Here is a 20,291-nt window from a genome sequence, read left to right as displayed (position 1 = left end):
TAGGTCCCGAAATAACGTGCTCAACTTTTTGGCTCAGCTCTGGTACTCTCTTCGAACCCAAGCTAATCGATTCACCCCTCGAAACATCCACTAACCCCTCATTTTATCTGTCAAACTTTCATAGCGAATCAAAACAAACATTGTGTAGTAGTAGAATTTCGACAAGAATGGGGTACGTTAATCGTTTGCTTGGGACCAATAGGCTAGTCAAGTAGTGAGCCAATTAAAAATCGTTAGTTTCGTATTGATTGTTGGTTGTAGGGCTTGAGTGAGGCAATAATCATTCAATGTCAGGATGATGTTTTGGTTGAGTGTAGAATCAACGTCAACATTTTCGGTCAGCATTTTATTGCATTTGACCGCAGCTGGGTATATTTATCACATTCTCCGTTCATGCGGTCTCCACTAACATCCTGCGATGGTGAATCCCTCTTTATTGTAAGCAAGTCTGCGTTTTTATCAAAACTGAGTTTATCTATGGAAATGGTAGCTAATAACCCACATTATTGTGTTCGCGAGTCCTCCGTTTAGGCTGGATTTACTGATTTAAATCTTTAAGTTTATTTTCAGTTCTTCGATTATGGAACATTTTTCGAATAATATTATAATGGTTCACTTTTTTCAGCCTTCGTTCAGGAAAATACAAAAACATTGTAATGCATGATAACAAGTGCATGAAAACTGCTAACTGTCCAAATAACCTCGATTTTTCTGACTATTGATTCATTCTTAAAGTTTACCAATATTTTTTAAAATTATAGTTATAATGATATAATGGGATTTTAAATATGTAAAATAAAAATAATTTAGTAATCATGCAATATATAGAAAATAATGAATAAGAAATAAACAAGTATTACAAAATACGAATAAACTCGATTTTAGTTAACATCAGTACATTTAACTGATTTCAACTTTTAATATTTTATTGAAATTGACACAAACACTATATTATGCACCATGGAATTATTTAACGCTCATTCCATATTCGTATTTTGTAATACTTGTTTATTTCTTATTCATTATTTTCTATATATTGCATGATTACTAAATTATTTTTATTTCACATATTTAAAATCGCCTTATATCATTATAACTATAATTTTTATTTACAGAAAATAGTTGTCCTGCAGATCCTGAAGGACCAGCAAATAGCAAATCATTGTTATTAACATTTTATTTTATTATAATATAATATGATCTATGGTTTTCAGAATTTGGATTACCCAGAGAATCAATTGAATATCATCATACATTAGGCCAATGTTTTTAAATTTTTTTACCTTTGCAGAATTATTAATGGATACTTGTTTTTATAACTCTTGTATGCTCAAATAACCTCGATTATTTAGCAAATTGATTCTTTACTTAAATTGTGAATTTATTAAATGGGCAAAGTTGAGTTCAATCATACCATGCAATTAAAATATTCATATATAGCTTGAGTTGAGAGAAATTGAGTGACTAAAATCGAGGTTGTTTGTATTTTGTTATATTTTATTAATTATATATCGACGAGATGGATCCAGAATTTTGACGTCTGTGTTTTAAGAAGATACCTGCGATGGGTCGAAAAAAGTCCACGAAGAGACCGGTTGCTGTTGGTGCAGCTCCACTTGGTTATTGGAGTGAGATCATTCCTTTTTATTTATTTATACAGTAACCCCTCCCTTTTGTTAGGACGTCAATTCAGCTTATCGTTTACCAAAACGAACCCTGCTGCAAACCCTACCCTCTTATCCAAAATCCCAGTGATTCCTCATGGAAGTGTAGAAGATTTCTCGGCTTCCATCAAAGCGAGTGTCACGTCAACATATCCTACCCATTCCTTTCTTGACCTGCGTTCGAGCGCGTCCGGCGCTGATATTGTCTAGTCTGAGAGCACAAGTTTTTACACATTGAGGATGATTGCTAGTCCCAAGCATCGTCTATTGGTTCTCTGTGTAAGTACAGCTGATCTGGCAATAACAGAGTAGCAACCGTGGGCGGTTAATCATGCTCATGCTCAAGGAAATGGTAGCTAATAACCCACATTTTCATAATACTGGATGAACTCAACAACAGAAACTGAAAAAGTTTAGAAAAACAGTAGAACGGATTGTCCCATTACATAAGAAGCAATGGTACGAAGCTAACTTAAACGCGTTTTTCTCTCACAGTCCGCATCGTGCTCTCTTGCCGTGCGGATCTATTTGCTTTTTGCTTAAGGAAGTGTTACTACTACCTAAAGCTACAACAAATTTAAACAGCACTTTTCAGTGCTCAACCTGTAAAAATTTTCTACCTTGTTCAACTCCTCTTATTCCTCTTCGATCCTTGTTTGGACCCTACCCGAGGTAATCCTTCTTGGATATCGATTTGGAAAATTCCTCTTCGATCCTTCAGATTCTTATAGTAATCTGCTTGGAAGTCGATTTGGATAAAACATTTACTGCCGCCATGGCGCCTAAACGCAAAAGAAAGGGGCAAACTCTTGACCCCCCTTCTGAAGAAATTAATTTGAGTAATCAATTTGATTTGCTCACGGATGATGAGAATGATCCATCATCCAAGAAAAATTCTAGTAAACTTTCCCGGCTTAATGCCAAGAAGGAAAAGATTCCCCCTATTGTGATAACCACTACCGATTTCCATGCTCTTCGCATGGAACTTTTGAATTTCGTGAAAGTTAAGTTTTCACTACAAATTGGACGTCGGGGTGAATGCCGTGTATTGGCTGAAACCTTGGACGGATTTAAATGTCTTCTCAAGTATCTTACTGAGAAGAAGCACAAATTTTTTACTTACGACACCAAAACTGAACGTGTGTTCAAGGTTGTCATGAAAGGACTGCCCAGTGGTGAATCCCTGGATCAGATCAAAGATGAACTGGCAAAATTACTTGGAGTTGTGCCACTCCAAGTAATCAAAATGAAAATGAAATCCCGTCCTGGCGATTCGCGCAACGGGATTTCTAATGATTTTTATTTAGTTCACTTCAAGTCTAGTGAACTAAACAACCTTAAGGCCTTAGAAAAAGCTAGCCTTATGCTCCATGTCCGAGTGAAGTGGGAACACTTCAGGAAGACTGGAGGAAATTTCCAAAACCTCACCCAGTGCCGTAAGTGCCAGGGATGGGGTCACGGAACTAAAAATTGCTACATGCCAGCTAAATGCATGAATTGTGGTGATTCCTCTCACGCAAAGGACGACTGTCCTGTGAAGGAAGATCCTAAGAAATTTAAATGTTCAAATTGTGGTGAAAACCACAAATCCAATTTTTGGGAATGTAAGACTCGCAAAGCGATCCTACAATCTCGTTCTAACCGACAGGTAGGAAACGCTCCACGTTTCCGAACAGGTACAAATTCCTCTGCTGTTAACAACGGTCAGCGAGGAACAAATTCTACATTCGTACCCGTAGGTACAAATATCACCCCTGCTTCAAATGTTTCATCTGTACCTACTCCCCTCGCTGCTAACAATGTTCAGCGAGTTAATGGAGCTACCTATGCTGCTATTGCAGCGGGTAGAAATCAAAATACTAACCAACGTTCTAATGGAAATTTTGACAATTTTGACTTAGGAAGCATTACTGCCCCCAAAATGGAATTTTTACAGAATTCATTAATTGACATGATTTCTGATATGCTTAAATCTAACTCCATGTTTGATGCTATTCAAACTGGAGTAAAATTTGCAAATAATATTGTCATGACTTTAAAATTCAGTAATGGATTTTAAAGCATTAAATATTGTAAATTGGAATGCTCGATCTCTTAAAGATAATGAAGACGAGCTATTTAACTTTTTAAGAGTTCATAACGTGCATATTGCCGTTATAACTGAAACGTTCCTTAAACCTGACCATAAGGTTAAAAAGGACGCAAATTACTTGATTTATAGAAATGATCGTCTTGATGGACCCTGTGGTGGCGTTGCCATCATTATTCATAGACGAATCAAACATAAAATACTTTCTTCATTTGAAACCAAAGTTTTTGAAACTTTGGGAGTTTCTGTTGAAACAAAATTTGGACAACTTACGTTTATAGCTGCCTATTTGCCATTCCAATGCGTAGGCCAGCAAAAGAATTTTCTCAAGGGTGACCTCCAGAAACTTACCCGTCATAGGTCTAAATTCTTCATTATTGGTGATTTTAATGCAAAACACCGCTCATGGAATAATGCTCAAAGCAATTCCAATGGTAATATTCTGTTTGATGATTGTTCTGCAGGTTATTACACTATTCAATATCCAAACAGCCCAACATGCTTTTCTTCTGCAAGAAATCCCTCCACTATTGATTTGGTCTTAACTGATTCATGTCAACTTTGTAGCCAATTGGTTACCCATGCTGACTTCGGTTCTGATCACCTTCCAGTAACTTTTGAAATATCCCAAGAAATAATTTGTAATCCCAACAGCTCTACTTTCAATTACCATAGATCTGATTGGGAGCAGTATCGAACATTTATGGAATATAACTTCGATCCAAACATTCCTTTGCAAACCAAAGATGAAATTAATTATGCTCTTGAATCTCTGACTACTTCTATAGTTGAAGCAAGAGCTGCCTCAGTACCAAAATGCGAGGTTAAATTCGATTCAATTATAATAGACGATGATCTTCAGCTCTTGATCCGTCTTAAAAATGTCCGTAGGAGACAATATCAAAGAACACGCGATCCTGCCATGAAAGTTATCTGGCGGGATTTGCAAAAACAAATTAAAAAGCGATTCTCTGCCCTGAGGAACAAAACTTTTGAAAATAATATTTCTAAATTAGACCCGAGTTCCAAACCCTTTTGGAAACTCACAAAAATTTTGAAAAAACCTCAAAAGCCTATTCCAGCGCTTAAAGAAGGTGGTAAAATTTTGATCACAAATTTGGAAAAAGCTCAGAAACTTGCTAAGCAATTCGAGAGTTCCCATAATTTCAGTTTGGGTCTTACTAGTCCTATTGAGAATCAGGTTGCTCGGGATTTTCTGAATATTTTCTCTCGGGAAAATATTTTGGATGATTCCTGGGGGACTGATTTGGACGAAGTAAGGTCTATAACTAAAAATTTTCAAAATATGAAAGCTCCAGGTGATGATGGAATTTTCTATATCCTCATCAAAAAACTCCCAGAGAGTACCTTGTCTTTCTTGGTAAAATTATTTAACAGATGTTTCCATTTGGCATACTTTCCTGATAAATGGAAAAATGCAAAAGTTGTTCCAATTTTGAAGCCGGATAAAAATCCAGCTGAAGCTTCTAGCTACCGTCCAATAAGTTTGCTTTCTTCAATAAGTAAACTTTTTGAAAAGATAATTTTGAATAGAATGATGCTTCACATCAATACGAACTCAATTTTTGCAGATGAGCAGTTTGGATTTCGCCATGGGCATTCAACTACTCATCAACTCTTAAGAGTTAACAATTTAATTCGTTCAAACAAATCTGAAGGCCACTCAACTGGAGTTGCTCTTCTAGACATAGAAAAAGCATTCGACAGTGTTTGGCATGAAGGTTTGATTGCTAAATTGAAAAAGTTTAATTTTCCACTTTATATTATGAAATTAGTTCAAAATTATTTAACTGACAGAACTCTTCAAGTAAATTATCAAAATTCCAAATCTAATCGACTACCTGTTAGGGCAGGAGTTCCTCAGGGTAGCATTCTTGGGCCTATATTGTATAACATTTTCACTTCGGACCTCCCTGATTTGCCTCAGGGTTGCCACAAATCTTTGTTCGCTGATGACACAGGCATTTCCGCTAAAGGAAGAAGTCTTCGTGTTATTTGCAGCAGACTGCAGAAAAGTTTAGATATTTTCTCTTCTTATTTACAAAAATGGAAGATTTCTCCCAACGCTTCCAAAACTCAACTTATAATATTTCCACATAAGCCTAGAGCTTCGTTTTTGAAACCTAGTAGTAGTCACATAGTCACTATGAACGGAGTTCCAATTTCCTGGTCAAACCAAGTGAAATATCTTGGATTAATACTTGACCAAAAATTAACTTTTAAAGATCACATTGAGGGCATTCAAGCCAAATGTAACAAATATATTAAATGTTTGTATCCTCTTATAAACAGGAAATCCAAACTTTGCCTGACGAATAAACTTCTAATATTTAAACAAGTTTTTAGACCGGCCATGCTTTACGCTGTGCCAATATGGTCTAGTTGTTGCACTACCAGGAAAAAAGCACTTCAAAGGATTCAGAACAAAATTCTGAAAATGATTTTGAAGTTGCCTCCCTGGTACAGTACAACCGAAGTACATAGAATTTCGAATGTTGAGACTTTAGCACAAATGTCCAACAAAATAATTAATAATTTCAGGCAAAAATCGTTGCAATCCTCAATTGCAACGATTAATTCCCTTTATACTTAGATAAGATTTAGTTTTAGTGTTTAGTTTTAAGATATCAATTGTTATACTGACATGCAGGTTAAAAAACCTGTTTAAAATACTGAATTGCCAAGACATGAACAATGTAAAAACACTTAGATATATATCATAACAATTAAGGCTGGTAAGTTACTGCAGTAACTGGAGCACCTAGGTTAAAATGAAATGTAATTTATTTTGAATTTGGAACAAATAAAGAGTTAAAAAAAAAAAAAAAAAAAAAAAAAAAAAAAAAAAAAAAAAAAACGCGTTTTTCTCTTATCGAGAATAGGAAAGTTGATTGTAGTACAACCTAGTGCTACACATTTTTGAACTAAACTATCAGCAAACTGAAAGGACTCAACTGAGAGCAACTCAAATTTGAATCGAATTGGATTCAAAATTGTAACATGTGTGATTACTGTGTAGATTAGTAAAATTTTCTCGATTTTCCTCAAAAATCGGCTCGAATGTATGAAAAAGAATGCATGTCCATGATTATATTTCATTCGTTTTCCTGATTTATGAGTCCACTGAGTAACCCCACTTCTTACCCCGTAACGTGGGTAGATCACCTGTTTGTGGTACGTTACGGGATGTAAGATCTACCACCGATTCCTAGTCCCGACTACTTCAAACTAGGGGAACAGGATTTTTCAGTAATCAAAGGAACACATCTTAGTCCTTGTTACTTTTTATGCCTTGTTGATAGTGACAAGACAAAACCGAGGATGATCTTTAAACAAGGAAAAAATGAGTTAGTTAGTCTTCATCTATGTGATTCCTAATCTTCTATTCGTTGTTCGCTAGTTTGAAGTGGTTAAGACTAGGGTTCTGATGCATGGTCATTATCGATGTCATTGTTTAATTTTGTTGCTATGAAATCCAATTTTGACTGACAAAGGGGCGTACCTTTGGAGGGTATTGCAACACTCCGAAGGGTATAAATAGCGGGACCTTTCAATTAGAGTTGGATCCTTGCGATAAATGCAAGAATGACAACTGTAAAAAAAATCGAATACTTCATCATTTCTCAATAGTGATGTAGTAATACGACATGCATTAAACTAAGGACACGGGATATACTATAATAGAACAATTTACTGGTGTTAGCTCCCGAACAGGGGGAAAAACCCCCACTTCTTGGAATTATGAGTTGATTTAGATTCAATTTAATGTTCAGTTACTCTCATCGGCCGTTTAAGAGATATTATGTAAAACAGAGTTTATTAACTCATGAGATTTATCATGTGAGAAACCAAAATGACATCCATCAAAATTTATCATAAAAGTTAACCTCTTTGCCAAAAATAGATTCATTCTATATTTTTAGAATCATAAAAGTATTAGCACCCCCTAGCGACTAAATTCCCAAGCACAATGTCCATCATAGCTGAAGCACAAGTCCACTGAACAACTTTACCGATGACATGAACAATTTATCTTGTATCAATATCAAAATATGAACCGTAGAAGTACTATCCTATTTATAGGACGCTGGGGGTTTGGCGCATGTATCCTATTTTTAGAACGCTAAGCGGATATGAGTTAATGATCCGTTCGGAATTCGTTGCATTACAAATAAATTTTAAACATTTTGAATTTTACTCAAGAATTTATGAAAAATAACACATAGAAGATAAAACTGTACAATGCTTGACACTATAATTATTCAAACTCGTTCAACAAAATGATGCAATCATGCAACATAATTCATGAGATAACGACACACATAGACAGAACAAGTTGTAATACCTGCCATATTTTTGCACTTTCAAAAAGAAAATATTTGTGACAGTAAAAACGAACTGGAATGCTGGTATTACGTAATAAATGAGCACAAGCGCTAAGCTCTTCTGAAACCAACTCCACGTGTTTTCATTGTTAGTAATGTAACTTATGCAGAGACTAATGATAAAAATTGTAAATCTGCTTTGCCAGCATGCTTCCTTAAATCATCATTCTCGGCAGTATTTCACGCACGAATAGCGCAAAGTAACATGAAACATTACTAATGTGATTAATTAACCAAAGTGAAGTTTAACACAGCTCAACCTTTTTTTTTTTTACATCAACTGACCTTTACGTACTCCTTGTTAAATTTTCAACAGCACCTTCGATATTATAGGATGTTTTTGCACGTATTCCAACTTATTCTCGTTGCATTTCGCCTCGTTCCAGCACTTCAATCGGTTGCATTTTATTCCAACGGTTCGTTAATATTTCCTACACTTATAAATTGCTGATTTACGTTAAACTTAATATATTTACAATATTCTAAACAAAACAATCACGCAATAAATAGTCGAATAAATATTTATCGAATGCAACATCACTGAATACCAGAGGAATATTTTCGCGACATCAAATTCCTCTATATCCCGTTGGACGACAGAGCACTACATTTTGATATAAATAAAACCGGCACAACCCGAGACGCCAGGGACCGATGTTGCGTCTACGAATCGAAAGTGAAAACTAATCCTCGAGGAAAAGCTAGGAGACACGCTCACGCAGAAACGCACCTCATCTTCATAGCTTTTCCAACTCGAAGCGCGAGGAGAGCACAGACAGAAGAAAAGGAAAACGGATGATGGCTCGTGTGTGAAAAATGCATTTCCACCGATCTATGTACAACCGTTATATACAGATTCTTACTAACCCATCGTGCACGGCTTTGGATGAGATGGAATGGAAAAAGGAAGCTGTAGAGTTATTGTTGAAATAAACGATCGTGCATTGCATCGTAAGCTGGGGTGCACTATTGTAGACTGGAGTGAAAAAATGTCTACACTGAAATGGGAAGAAAAAACGATCGTATAAATACTAGGACAAAATGCCATTAGCTGCATTTGTACTGCTTATATGAGACATTTAAAAAAAAATTCGCTATGTCGCAAACAAGCATCGAGCTTCAAATGTGAAAAAACTCAAACATCTGATTTAAAATAAATTGATTTACATATTTGTTAAAGATTAATGTAAATCCTCAAACTCCGTCATCGTTAAAGACTTGACACATTATCTGTGACATCAGGAAAGATTGTAGAAATTATATAATAATAGGGGAAATGGCTCTAATGTTGGCCTATCACGCAGAAAAATTTATCGTTGAACCAAAAATATTTGAGGTAAATTTAAACGTAAACTCAGTTTGTTCTGGCCACAAAAATAAACAAGGTTTATTTCAAACGTATTCCATGTTTGAAGTCATGTGATATTAATGTTTAAAACAACAATAATGTTACGTTTATTTTAAAAATATTCGTGTTGAAAATAAACGTGAATATTTTTGTTTGGTTTGACAAGTATGTGAACAAAAATAAATATGTTTATTTTAAACATGCTTCTTATATGTTTGAAAGAAACATACTTAATTTTAAATTATATTAGCAGGATAAAGCAAAAAAATGGATTGCAAAGAGATGAAAAAACGATCTGCATCTAAGCTTCTGCTCTTTTTCGGGTGCGATTATGGGTAAGCTGTGGATGTTGGGTCCTGGTCCGAGATGCGGGGACCCGTCGGGGTGAGTGTCCGGAAGTTTCAGTTCAGTAAAACCAGTGAAACTTTGTGATATCAGCGTCGTTTTATCGTTTCTAACGCTGGTCCTCAGGCCGGTCTCTTTCTACGTTCGGTGTTCAAGGAGGGGGGATTGGAGGATCCGGAATAGATTCAAAATCTATTTAGGATTTTCGTTTTTCTTTCAACGTCAGTTGTGGAGGAGGATGATAAAGGATCGGCATCAGAAACGAGAGAGCGACGTCGATACCGCTGGGGTTCCTCCGGTTTTATCGAGCCGGAACTTTATTAAGACACTTACCTAGGTGGGTTTCCGAATCCATGATTTCGGTTTTGTTGCGGGCCGTTTTCAGTTGATTGGGGCATTTTTTCCGAATGAAAACAAGAAGGAAAAAAAAGGCAGGGCACGCTAAAAATCGTTTACCCAAATTCTATATTGTTGAAATAAACATGCTTTTGACTTTAATTCAAACATATATATTTTTGTTGCAAACATGTTTTTAATTTATTTTGAATTAATCATATGTTTATAGAATGAACATTTATATTTTTGATTTGAATGAACAAAATTCGGTTCCGTGATGGATCTAAGATTGGGCCCATCGCTAAAAATCTGCTGTTTATCCATTTTATCTAGATGAACGCGTCATTGGGACGGTACTAATGGATATTTTTAGTTGCTATTGAAAATATAGTCGATTGCTGAATTTATGTATGGGCCCAAATTAGAGGCATTTAGGCCGAAATCACATCCATTTCCCCTAAATGATCACAAATATTTTTTTTATCAGTATCAAGGCCCTTTTCAACTTTTTTGGGTCACACTGCAAACTAAGGTGGGCTGCCACGTCGTAAGAATGCCGGATGACGACCCAGTGAAAATGGTTCTCGAAAGCGAGTGGATCGACCAAGTATGGACCCTTCGTAGAGTACGAGGTGGTGACGTGTGGGCATAGATCGAGTAAAGTGGAGAAGACTTCTTCGGACAGTAAGTAAGGTAAGGTATGATTATTATAGTGGCCTTCATATTCCAAACCACTTTGAACATATCGTTTTCAACCGTTAATATGAAGGACACTCCGTGCATATACGCACATATATCAACCGGTGGAAACTAAGGATTTTAAATTGACTCACTTGCATAGAGGTAACTCTAAGACTAGTCGGTCCCGAAGAAACGTGTTCAACTTTTTGGTTCAGCTCTGGTACTAGAGTTACCTCTATGGTACCAGAGCTGAGCCAAAAAGTTGAGCACGTTTCTTCGGGACTTTCTGGTCTTAGAGTTACCTTCGGATTTTTCTCTATGATATGACCACCCCTTGAATGGATTTATGTTCGATTGTCAAATCCAATTTGACATGAGATTTTAACATCCAGTTGCTTTTTATTTGGGTCATGGCCCAAGTGGCCCAACCACCGACAAACCGACATGAAACTTAAACTTAACTCTTGATCGAGAATTCATAACGGCAGATTCAAATGTGCAGCGATCCCATCTGTCAAAACCATAGAAATTTGTTATCTATACCTAAGAGAAGAGGTGACAATACGGGGGCGAAAATGAACCACTTTTCTGTCAAACGTGAACCAACTCCTGATTGGCCGATTTCATGTGCGTAAGATAGAGATCGAGATAGATAAAGATAGAGATAGAAATAAAAGAGGAATATGCCAATTGTCACCTCTTCCTCTTAAATCTAGACAAAAAGCAGCCCAAGTATTAAAAGCATAGAGGTAACTCTAAGACCACTGGGTCCCGAAGAAAATCATTATTATTTTTGGCTCACTCAGTACCAGAACAACGGTCCCAAGCAGTCCCAAGCTATTTCACTCACCCCTGCATGTTCTGCATGAATCCACACACCCCTGATGTTATCTGTCAAACTTTCATAGCTAATCAAAACAAACATACACGCAGAAAAATTTATCGTTGAACCAAAAATATTTGAGGTAAATTTAAACGTAAACTCAGTTTGTTCTGGCCACAAAAATAAACAAGGTTTATTTCAAACGTATTCCATGTTTGAAGTCATGTGATATTAATGTTTAAAACAACAATAATGTTACGTTTATTTTAAAAATATTCGTGTTGAAAATAAACGTGAATATTTTTGTTTGGTTTGACAAGTATGTGAACAAAAATAAATATGTTTATTTTAAACATGCTTCTTATATGTTTGAAAGAAACATACTTAATTTTAAATTATATTAGCAGGATAAAGCAAAAAAATGGATTGCAAAGAGATGAAAAAACGATCTGCATCTAAGCTTCTGCTCTTTTTCGGGTGCGATTATGGGTAAGCTGTGGATGTTGGGTCCTGGTCCGAGATGCGGGGACCCGTCGGGGTGAGTGTCCGGAAGTTTCAGTTCAGTAAAACCAGTGAAACTTTGTGATATCAGCGTCGTTTTATCGTTTCTAACGCTGGTCCTCAGGCCGGTCTCTTTCTACGTTCGGTGTTCAAGGAGGGGGGATTGGAGGATCCGGAATAGATTCAAAATCTATTTAGGATTTTCGTTTTTCTTTCAACGTCAGTTGTGGAGGAGGATGATAAAGGATCGGCATCAGAAACGAGAGAGCGACGTCGATACCGCTGGGGTTCCTCCGGTTTTATCGAGCCGGAACTTTATTAAGACACTTACCTAGGTGGGTTTCCGAATCCATGATTTCGGTTTTGTTGCGGGCCGTTTTCAGTTGATTGGGGCATTTTTTCCGAATGAAAACAAGAAGGAAAAAAAAGGCAGGGCACGCTAAAAATCGTTTACCCAAATTCTATATTGTTGAAATAAACATGCTTTTGACTTTAATTCAAACATATATATTTTTGTTGCAAACATGTTTTTAATTTATTTTGAATTAATCATATGTTTATAGAATGAACATTTATATTTTTGATTTGAATGAACAAAATTCGGTTCCGTGTAGTGTAGTAATAGAATTTCAACTAGAATAGGGTACGTTAATCGTTTGCTTGGGACCAATAGGCTACTAAAGTGGTGAGCCAATTTAAAATTGTTAGTTTCGTATTGATTGTTGTTAAAAGTCCAACCAGCGAATTGGGTTGTTTGCCTTCGAAAAATATACCGATTTCTATACATCATCTGCACGAAACGAAAATCAATTATTTTATTCATGTGTTTCACTTATACATTTTTGCCAAAACATCAGCCTTATACATTCCATAAGACAAACCACATGGGTCTTCAAAGGATGCATAAAAGGTATGTGTGACCGCTTATACATTTCATTTGACACATGATCTTCATTAACGTTTTGCAAGGCGCCTGCTTATTAGTTGACTTATACATTTTATGAATAATCAGCAATAGAAATTTTCCAAAAGGTATAAGGAGATTTCTATCCGTGTGGTAAAGCATCGTTTCTTGAGCACAACGATAGTTTTATCGGGTATTGAGGTAAATACATATTCGTTATCTGCATTAAAAATGGAACCGAAATCCAAAATTTCATCAACTACTACTGGTACACTGGAACTATTTTAAATAGGTACGATTACATTAGCAAAAAACACCATTTTAGCGCCCCTTGGTGGGACTTCGTATGGGAGCGAGCTGTCAACGATCAAAAATTTAAATCTTGATTTAGAAATCGAGATGAATGTCTGTGGGATTGATAGAAATATCATTGTGCTCAGAAAGCGAAACTCTATCACATGATGTATAAAAATTGGTGTATTTTTCGAAGTTAAACAACCCAATTTAGTTAGTTCAACAATTTATTTTCAAATTTTAGTGTATTGTTTAAATGCAATTCTCACCGTCTTCATTTATCTTGAGCTAGCAATGGTGCACCCCTCGTGTTGTTTAATTTTATTCTTTTCGTCGATTCCGATATAATCGCTTTGACAGCTAACTCGATGTAACCTCAAAACGTCCTAAACAAAACATTTTGCGCTTTGGGTTCGTTACCATTTTTGTATTTGCTATTGGAAAAGCTTCCTAAAGGTGAAAAATATTTTTTAAATTGGGCCTACAACATAAAATAAGGCAGTCGTGAACTCGGTAAGTAGATAAAACAGTTACTGGAAACTGCGACAGTCTTTTATTTGGTTATATCATCTGCATTATTTTGTCACAGCGGATTGTAACTTTTGACAGTTCGATTTTCTGACGGCGCCGCTCGCTATGGAACGCGTGTATATTATACGGTGATCAATATTCCGATAGAAAATTGATAAACTCAGTAAAGTTTTGTGTTGATTGCGTCGCCGAAGTATTCAGGAAGAGTTTTCTAACTGTAGTGATGAATAAAAGTGAAAAATAAGCTTACTAGTGAGATGCTTTCCAAGGGCAACACAGCTCCGATGTTCTATCGGATTTTATCTCGGTTTCCCCCAAATGTTACATTCTGCTTCGCTTATGGATCCGGTGTAAAGCAGCAGCTAGGGTATGATGCGTCCCAGAAAAAGAAGAACATGATTGACTTGATCTACACTGTCGATAATGCTCACAGATGGCACGCTAGTAATCTGGAACGGAATCCCGAGCATTATTCCGGATTGAAACATTTGGGTAGCAATTTTATTGCCAAATATCAGGAATCGTTTGGGGCCAAGGTGTTTTTCAATACGTTGATACCAATTCCGGAGGAGGACGTCATCATAAAGTACGGAGTTGTTTGTACAAAGGATCTTTTAGATGATTTAAACACCTGGTCGAATTTATATTTAGCAGGAAGGCTCCATAAGCCTGTGGAAATAATTCGAACTGCTAGCGGTTCCAAAATACAGAATGCCATCAACAGTAACCTACGAGCAGCGGTTCACGCAGCGTTACTTATGCTACCTGAAAAGTTCACCGAGTTTGAACTTTTCCGGGAAATATCTAATCTGAGCTACGCTGGAGACTTTCGGATGATTTTTGGTGAAAATAAGGACAAAGTCAACAACATCGTACGACCGCAGTTGGAAGGCTTCCGTAATCTTTACGCACCGACTCTGTCTCAGCTCCAACATGTTCTTAGTCTACCGTTGGAGAACAGCGATAATTCCGTTTGCATTCAGGATCAATCAGAGAAAACCGTTCTATATCATCTAAATCATCTACCGAAGTGGCCAGTTCGTCGGATTGTGTACAAACAGACTAAAGGGCGCTATAGACAGGACACGGAAGATATACTGACAGCCGTTTCTAAATCTTCAAACTACCGAGAATTAGTATCCCAGAGTCTTCGTGCTATTGTGTGGCAGAGTAGCGTGAAACAGTCGATAAAGAATATACCGTCGGCAGGTGTGACCAAATCTATTAAATACAGCTGGACAAAGGCTTTGAAAACTTTCAACATGTGAAATAACCAGGACGTCTCACTTGGCATTTAATTTGAACCAAACACTAGTCATCTTTTGTGCTGGTATTGTTGCAGTTAGAATAAACCGATAGTAGAGAGCAAAACATTTGTTTGAATGGTATATATCACATCCAGACTTACTTTAAGCAAGCTTAAATTTTTGCTAAATCCATTCGAAAACTTACGTTAATTGATGTTATTATTTTTTTCAGGATTAGAAATGTCCGATTCAGATACGTCGGATTCTGATTCAGGGATACGCTTCAAAACGACATCGACCCGTTACAAACCGGAAAGGATCGAGAAACATTCATCGTCGTCCAAATCCAGTCGCTCGACTAGTTCCACTAACAGACGGAGTCGTGACCGAGACCGTGATCGGGGCCGAGACAAGCGGAGAAGTAGCGTGGACCGAAAATACAGCCATCGCAGCAGGAGCAGAAGTCGCAGTCGAAGCAGAGACCGCCGAAAACGCAGAGAAAGAGACCGACGAAGGCATCGCAGCAGAAGTAGATCTCGATCGAGGTCGAAGCAATCTCCGCGCGGAAAACAAGAGCGGGAAAAATCAAGTGTGGAAAATAGAAACAATAGCCGGGAATCTTCCAAACCATATTCAAAGCCATGTAGCTCGTCTGGAGTGGAACCATCCAAAATAGAATCTGGGAAAATTTTGGACATTTCTGTGTCTTCTCTATCTTCCCAGGAAGAAGCTGTTGAAAAAGATGAAGCCCCAGTGAATTATTTTGGCCCAGTCCCTCCCCCTGTGCTGCATCAGCAAGCAAAAGATGATACAAATCTAGCTACTGAAGAGATGACTGACACAATTGGACCCGCTCTTCCACCTCATCTGATCATGAGTAATCAGGAAGAAGATAATAATGCACGCGTAATCGGTCCTACACTGCCAGCTAATTTGAAGCTAACGACAAAGGTAAACGAAAGCTCCGAATCGGAGCTTTCACCGTTTTCGGAAGAAGAACCATCAGGTGCAGAGGAAGATGACGATTTCATCGGTCCCATGCCGGGTGCCTCCAGTTCACGATCTCAACTAGAGCTAGAACAACGGGCTCTTGAACTGAAACTGCGGCAGTTCGACGCTGATCGGTACGATTCAAAAGCTGCCGGTGTAAAATCTCGAGAGGATTGGATGATAGAATTGCCCGACATACGAAAGGTAAGTGATATGGGCCTAGGAGCTAGACAATTTCGAACGCGTGAAAAGCAAGAAATTGGCGATCGTTCCGTGTGGACTGATACACCGTCCGATCGAGAACGTAAAAAGACTACCGGTCATTCGTCGAAAGATATGACTCGTGATCGCGAACTAGAAGAAGAACGCAGAACAGCAGCCGAACGAGACAAACAGCAGGAGGAAATGATCAAACGACACAAGAAAAAGCATAAACGTGACAAATCCCTACTCGAATTGCATCAGAAAAAGGAAAAGGTACCCGTTCGCATGCGCTTCAGGTGATTCATCACTGATCAATTGTGTTTTACTTTGAATTCTATATTCCAGGAGAAGGCCGAATCCGACGAACCCACTCGCCGACCGTTCGATCGCAACGTTGATCTGCAAGCCAATCGATTCGATGAGGCCCAGAAGAAAGCCATCGTCAAAAAGGCACAGCTTTTGGATACGCGGTTTTCAAGCGGGGCATCCAAGTATTTATAGGCCAGTGAGCAGAGGACGGTTGCTACCACTATACCACACGATCGACTGATTACTAATTAACCAATCGTAATCGGCAAACTTTATGTTCATTTTAGCTGTATAAAATTAAGTGTTTTCTTATTGCAAACATTTCCGCTAGTATAAGATAGTTAAGAATCAGTTATCGAGTTGTCCAAGTTGAATGGAGGTGCATCATTTTTTAATCGTTGTGTTTATAACAATACCATATGTTCACCTTGGAACCGCTATGATTAAATATCTGATGCCCCTTTTTACATATTTGATGATTGGCAACTTATCCATACTATTATTAGTAGTAGGTACCTACGACATTGAGAAACAGAGTAAAATTTCATACAAGCTTCAATGAGTAGCACTTCTATTTTGAGAAAACCTACTATGAGTAACGTTGAGTTGATCATACTTACCGTTCATCTGGTCAAATTGATCAACAGAGTCTTCTTTCTTCTTTTGGCTTCATTACGTCCCCACTGGGATCGCCGTCTTTCAAATTAGTGTTCTTTGAGCTTTTCCACATGCGCGGAGGGCTAAGTTTCATGCGCCATTGGACTCGGCTCCACGAGATCAGAAAATGCCTGTGAGTGTGTGTGTTTGTGTGTTATAAAATTTGAGAGGCGTGTTTCTTGCCAACCACTAAACCAAACTGGAAACAACTTGGCCTATTCTGCGCGGCGTGTGAGGTGAGGTGACACGCTGTCACTTGTGAAGTGACAATTGTCACCTCGGGTGAGGCGACTCTCCGTGCAAATCAAATGGAGAGTCACCTCACCCGAGGTGAAAATTGTCACTTCACTGTCACCTCACCTCACACGCCGCGCAGAATAGGCCTAAACAACTGCCATACGAAAGGAAATATGGTTCCATAGAACGCAATTGAATATTTTTGGAATCGGTCTACTGGTTCCGGAGATATGGCTGGAACAAGTTCCGCTGAATACGGGCCCTAAGACTAGGGAACATGAAAATTCGAGAACAAGAACAACGGTGGCCATATTGAGTACTCAAGACCCCGTTGGCCTTACCCGGACATGTTAAGGGGACCCACGGGGAAAGAACTTGCACCAAGACTTATAATGCGATACCTCAAATCACAAGGGAATGCAAAATTTAGTTCAACTGTAGTAATAGCAAGTGCCCAAGACCAGAGTTGCTTCCACTCACTTGCTATAAAACAATGATTTTATAAATTATGAGATCATCAGATGATATAATGATATGCTGTACTTGTAAGTAACAAGAAAAGGGTGTAAAGGATGTGTTTGACTCATAAAACCTGTCAATTTCGCTTTCAGAACGTCACAATCGGAGATCTTATGATTCGCGAGTATTCACTCTGAGTGAGCGCTCACGAATCGTTAAATAGCTGATTGTGACGCACTGAAAGCAAGTTTGACAGGTTTAATAATGTATCAAACACATACTTCACGACCTCTTCTTGTAACATACAAGTACTAATTATCATTATCACATCTAATGTGTTCATAATTCGGAAACACAATTTTTTATAGCAAGTGAGTGGACACCGTTGCCAGATTGTTTTCAAGCTTATCGGTATCAAATGTTTAAAAAATCGGTATTTATCGGTATTCGCTATTTTAATTATTTTATATTTTTGCCTATTTGTAGGCAAAAATTCGAACTTTTGGACTAATAACGAAGAAGTAAAGTTGGAAGAAATTTCCGGGAATATTTGAATTAGTCTCTTAATGATACCGAAAAAACTTCCAGCGAAAGAATAAAGAAGATCTTGTTGAGGAAGTGTGCAAGACATTCTAAAAATATGTCGGAAAAATATCCGATGAGGATTTTTCAAGACAAATATTGAGAAACTTTTGGTGAAAACTTTAGAAAATTTTGGCGAGGAAATGGAAGCATTATTCGAAAGTGTATCAAGCATAGCACTTTTTTTTTCTTAGTGCTGGCTCAAAAAATTGAGTGTTTAAAAAGATAAAACCTCTCATAATAGTTTCAGCGTGGGCGAGCAGTGATCATTTTGATTATTAAAAAAAAATCGGTATAAATCGGTACTGAAGCTCAAAAATCGGTATTCTGAGAAACCTTATCTGTACATCGGTATCAAGTTTGAAAATCGGTATAAATACCGATAAATCGGTATATCTGGCAACGCTGAGTGGAAGTAAACCTGTCCAAGACCACATTGGTCACACCCGGACATATTCCATATACCCAGGGGGAAGAGGTAAGTTTCTAATTTGAACCAAAACCCATCATTTGACAGCTCAAATCACATGAAAACTCAAAACCAAGTTCTATAGGGTAGATAACTACTTCGGCCTAATCGCCCATTTTGGGCCTATCGATCAGAAAACTTCAAATAAATTCATGATTTCAGAGTTAACAAGTCAATTATACGTTTGCTACGATACTTTAGTTAATAAGCTACGGAACGAAGTCAATGAGAACGCGTGATATGAAGGTTTGCACCCATTATTCCCAAAAACAAATGAAGCGCTCCGGCCGAATCAATTTTTATCTCCATCCGATAGGCCGAAGTGAATTCATTGGCTTTTCATAGAGTCGGTGTATAATGAGTCACGCCAAGAGAAAAACAGTTGAACTCGCATCACGGTTTTCGAAAGATTCCCTTTCTTTTAACTTGGCAACAGAGGACTTCTACATCAACTTCAAATGACTTCTAGCGAGGAAAAAATTAACGGCTGTAGTAAATCATTATATCAGTGATTTTGTCGAATTATCTTAAAGAAAAATAGTAGAAATTGTCATTACTGATCATAACAAAACGTATCGCATGACAAATGTAATGCTCACTGCGTGTATATGATCATTTCTTCGATTATATTTTATATTTAATTGCAATACCTTTCGTGGACCTTTCATAGCATCGTAATGCTTGTTTACTTTGCACGATAGGTAGCCGGTTTGACAGTTCAATAGGTAGACTTGGCTTCACTCTTGGCGTGACTCATTATAACACCGACTCTAGCTAGCTTTTCAATGGTGTTTCAATGAATTAGGCCGAGTTTAGAATCCGTAGGCCGAGTTTGGCGTCAAGAAGCAGTGTTAGAATTTTGACAATATCTCAACGATTGGTTTCTCTTTATCAAAAATCTTACGGTACACACGGAAAGGTAAATAAATTTGGAAGCCATCAGTTATAATAACATTCCGTTTGGTGCTAAACTGCGCTAGATTAAGAAAGACTAAGTGTGGGTTGTGCTTAATAGGCCGGAAATGGGGTAGTTAACCCTATTAGTCATATCGAGTACTCAATACTATGTTGGCCAAATCAGGACATGCTCCGGGTACCACAACCAAGAGGTCAGTTTCTTACTTCGACCAAAATCTATCATGTGACACCTTAAATCACAAGAGAATTCAAAACCAAGTTCAACGGTAACTATTTCAATGCCCAGGACCACATTAT

General features: G+C 37.5%; 3 protein-coding genes across 4 annotated transcripts in view; 2 read left to right on the top strand and 1 right to left on the bottom strand.

The window, feature by feature from the left end:
* LOC135698674 (uncharacterized) overlaps nucleotides 1-8,841 on the bottom strand; it is a 51,396-nt gene extending 42,555 nt beyond the window's left edge. The window contains exon 1 of the mRNA XM_065218752.1: nucleotides 8,445-8,841. The gene's annotated coding sequence lies outside the window, so the exon portion shown is untranslated. The remainder of the gene's footprint in view (nucleotides 1-8,444) is intronic.
* A 4,958-nt stretch (nucleotides 8,842-13,799) lies between these two features.
* On the top strand, nucleotides 13,800-17,238 carry LOC135698651 (GPALPP motifs-containing protein 1). Of its 2 annotated transcripts, none has more exons than XM_065218712.1 (3): nucleotides 13,800-13,904; nucleotides 15,402-16,636; nucleotides 16,709-17,238. In XM_065218712.1, exons 2-3 carry the CDS (start codon nucleotides 15,410-15,412, stop codon nucleotides 16,862-16,864), a joined length of 1,383 nt encoding a protein of 460 aa, XP_065074784.1. In that variant the 5' UTR covers nucleotides 13,800-13,904; nucleotides 15,402-15,409; the 3' UTR covers nucleotides 16,865-17,238. The 2 variants fall into 2 exon arrangements, with proteins under 2 accessions (XP_065074784.1, XP_065074785.1); XM_065218713.1 differs by lacking the exon at nucleotides 13,800-13,904 and adding an exon at nucleotides 15,186-15,307.
* LOC135698673 (phosphatidate cytidylyltransferase, mitochondrial) lies at nucleotides 14,180-15,190 on the top strand. The gene has a single exon (XM_065218751.1). It carries the CDS (start codon nucleotides 14,180-14,182, stop codon nucleotides 15,188-15,190), a length of 1,011 nt encoding a protein of 336 aa, XP_065074823.1.
* Nucleotides 17,239-20,291: the final 3,053 nt, after the last annotated feature.

Source organism: Ochlerotatus camptorhynchus, unplaced genomic scaffold, assembly GCF_037179485.1.
Source record: "Ochlerotatus camptorhynchus isolate MF236.1 unplaced genomic scaffold, CSIRO-AGI_Acam_v1.1 ptg000093l, whole genome shotgun sequence".
Classification (NCBI taxonomy): Eukaryota; Metazoa; Arthropoda; class Insecta; order Diptera; family Culicidae; genus Ochlerotatus; species Ochlerotatus camptorhynchus.
Note: the sequence above shows the minus strand (reverse complement) of the source record. Positions and strands in the feature narration are given on the sequence as shown.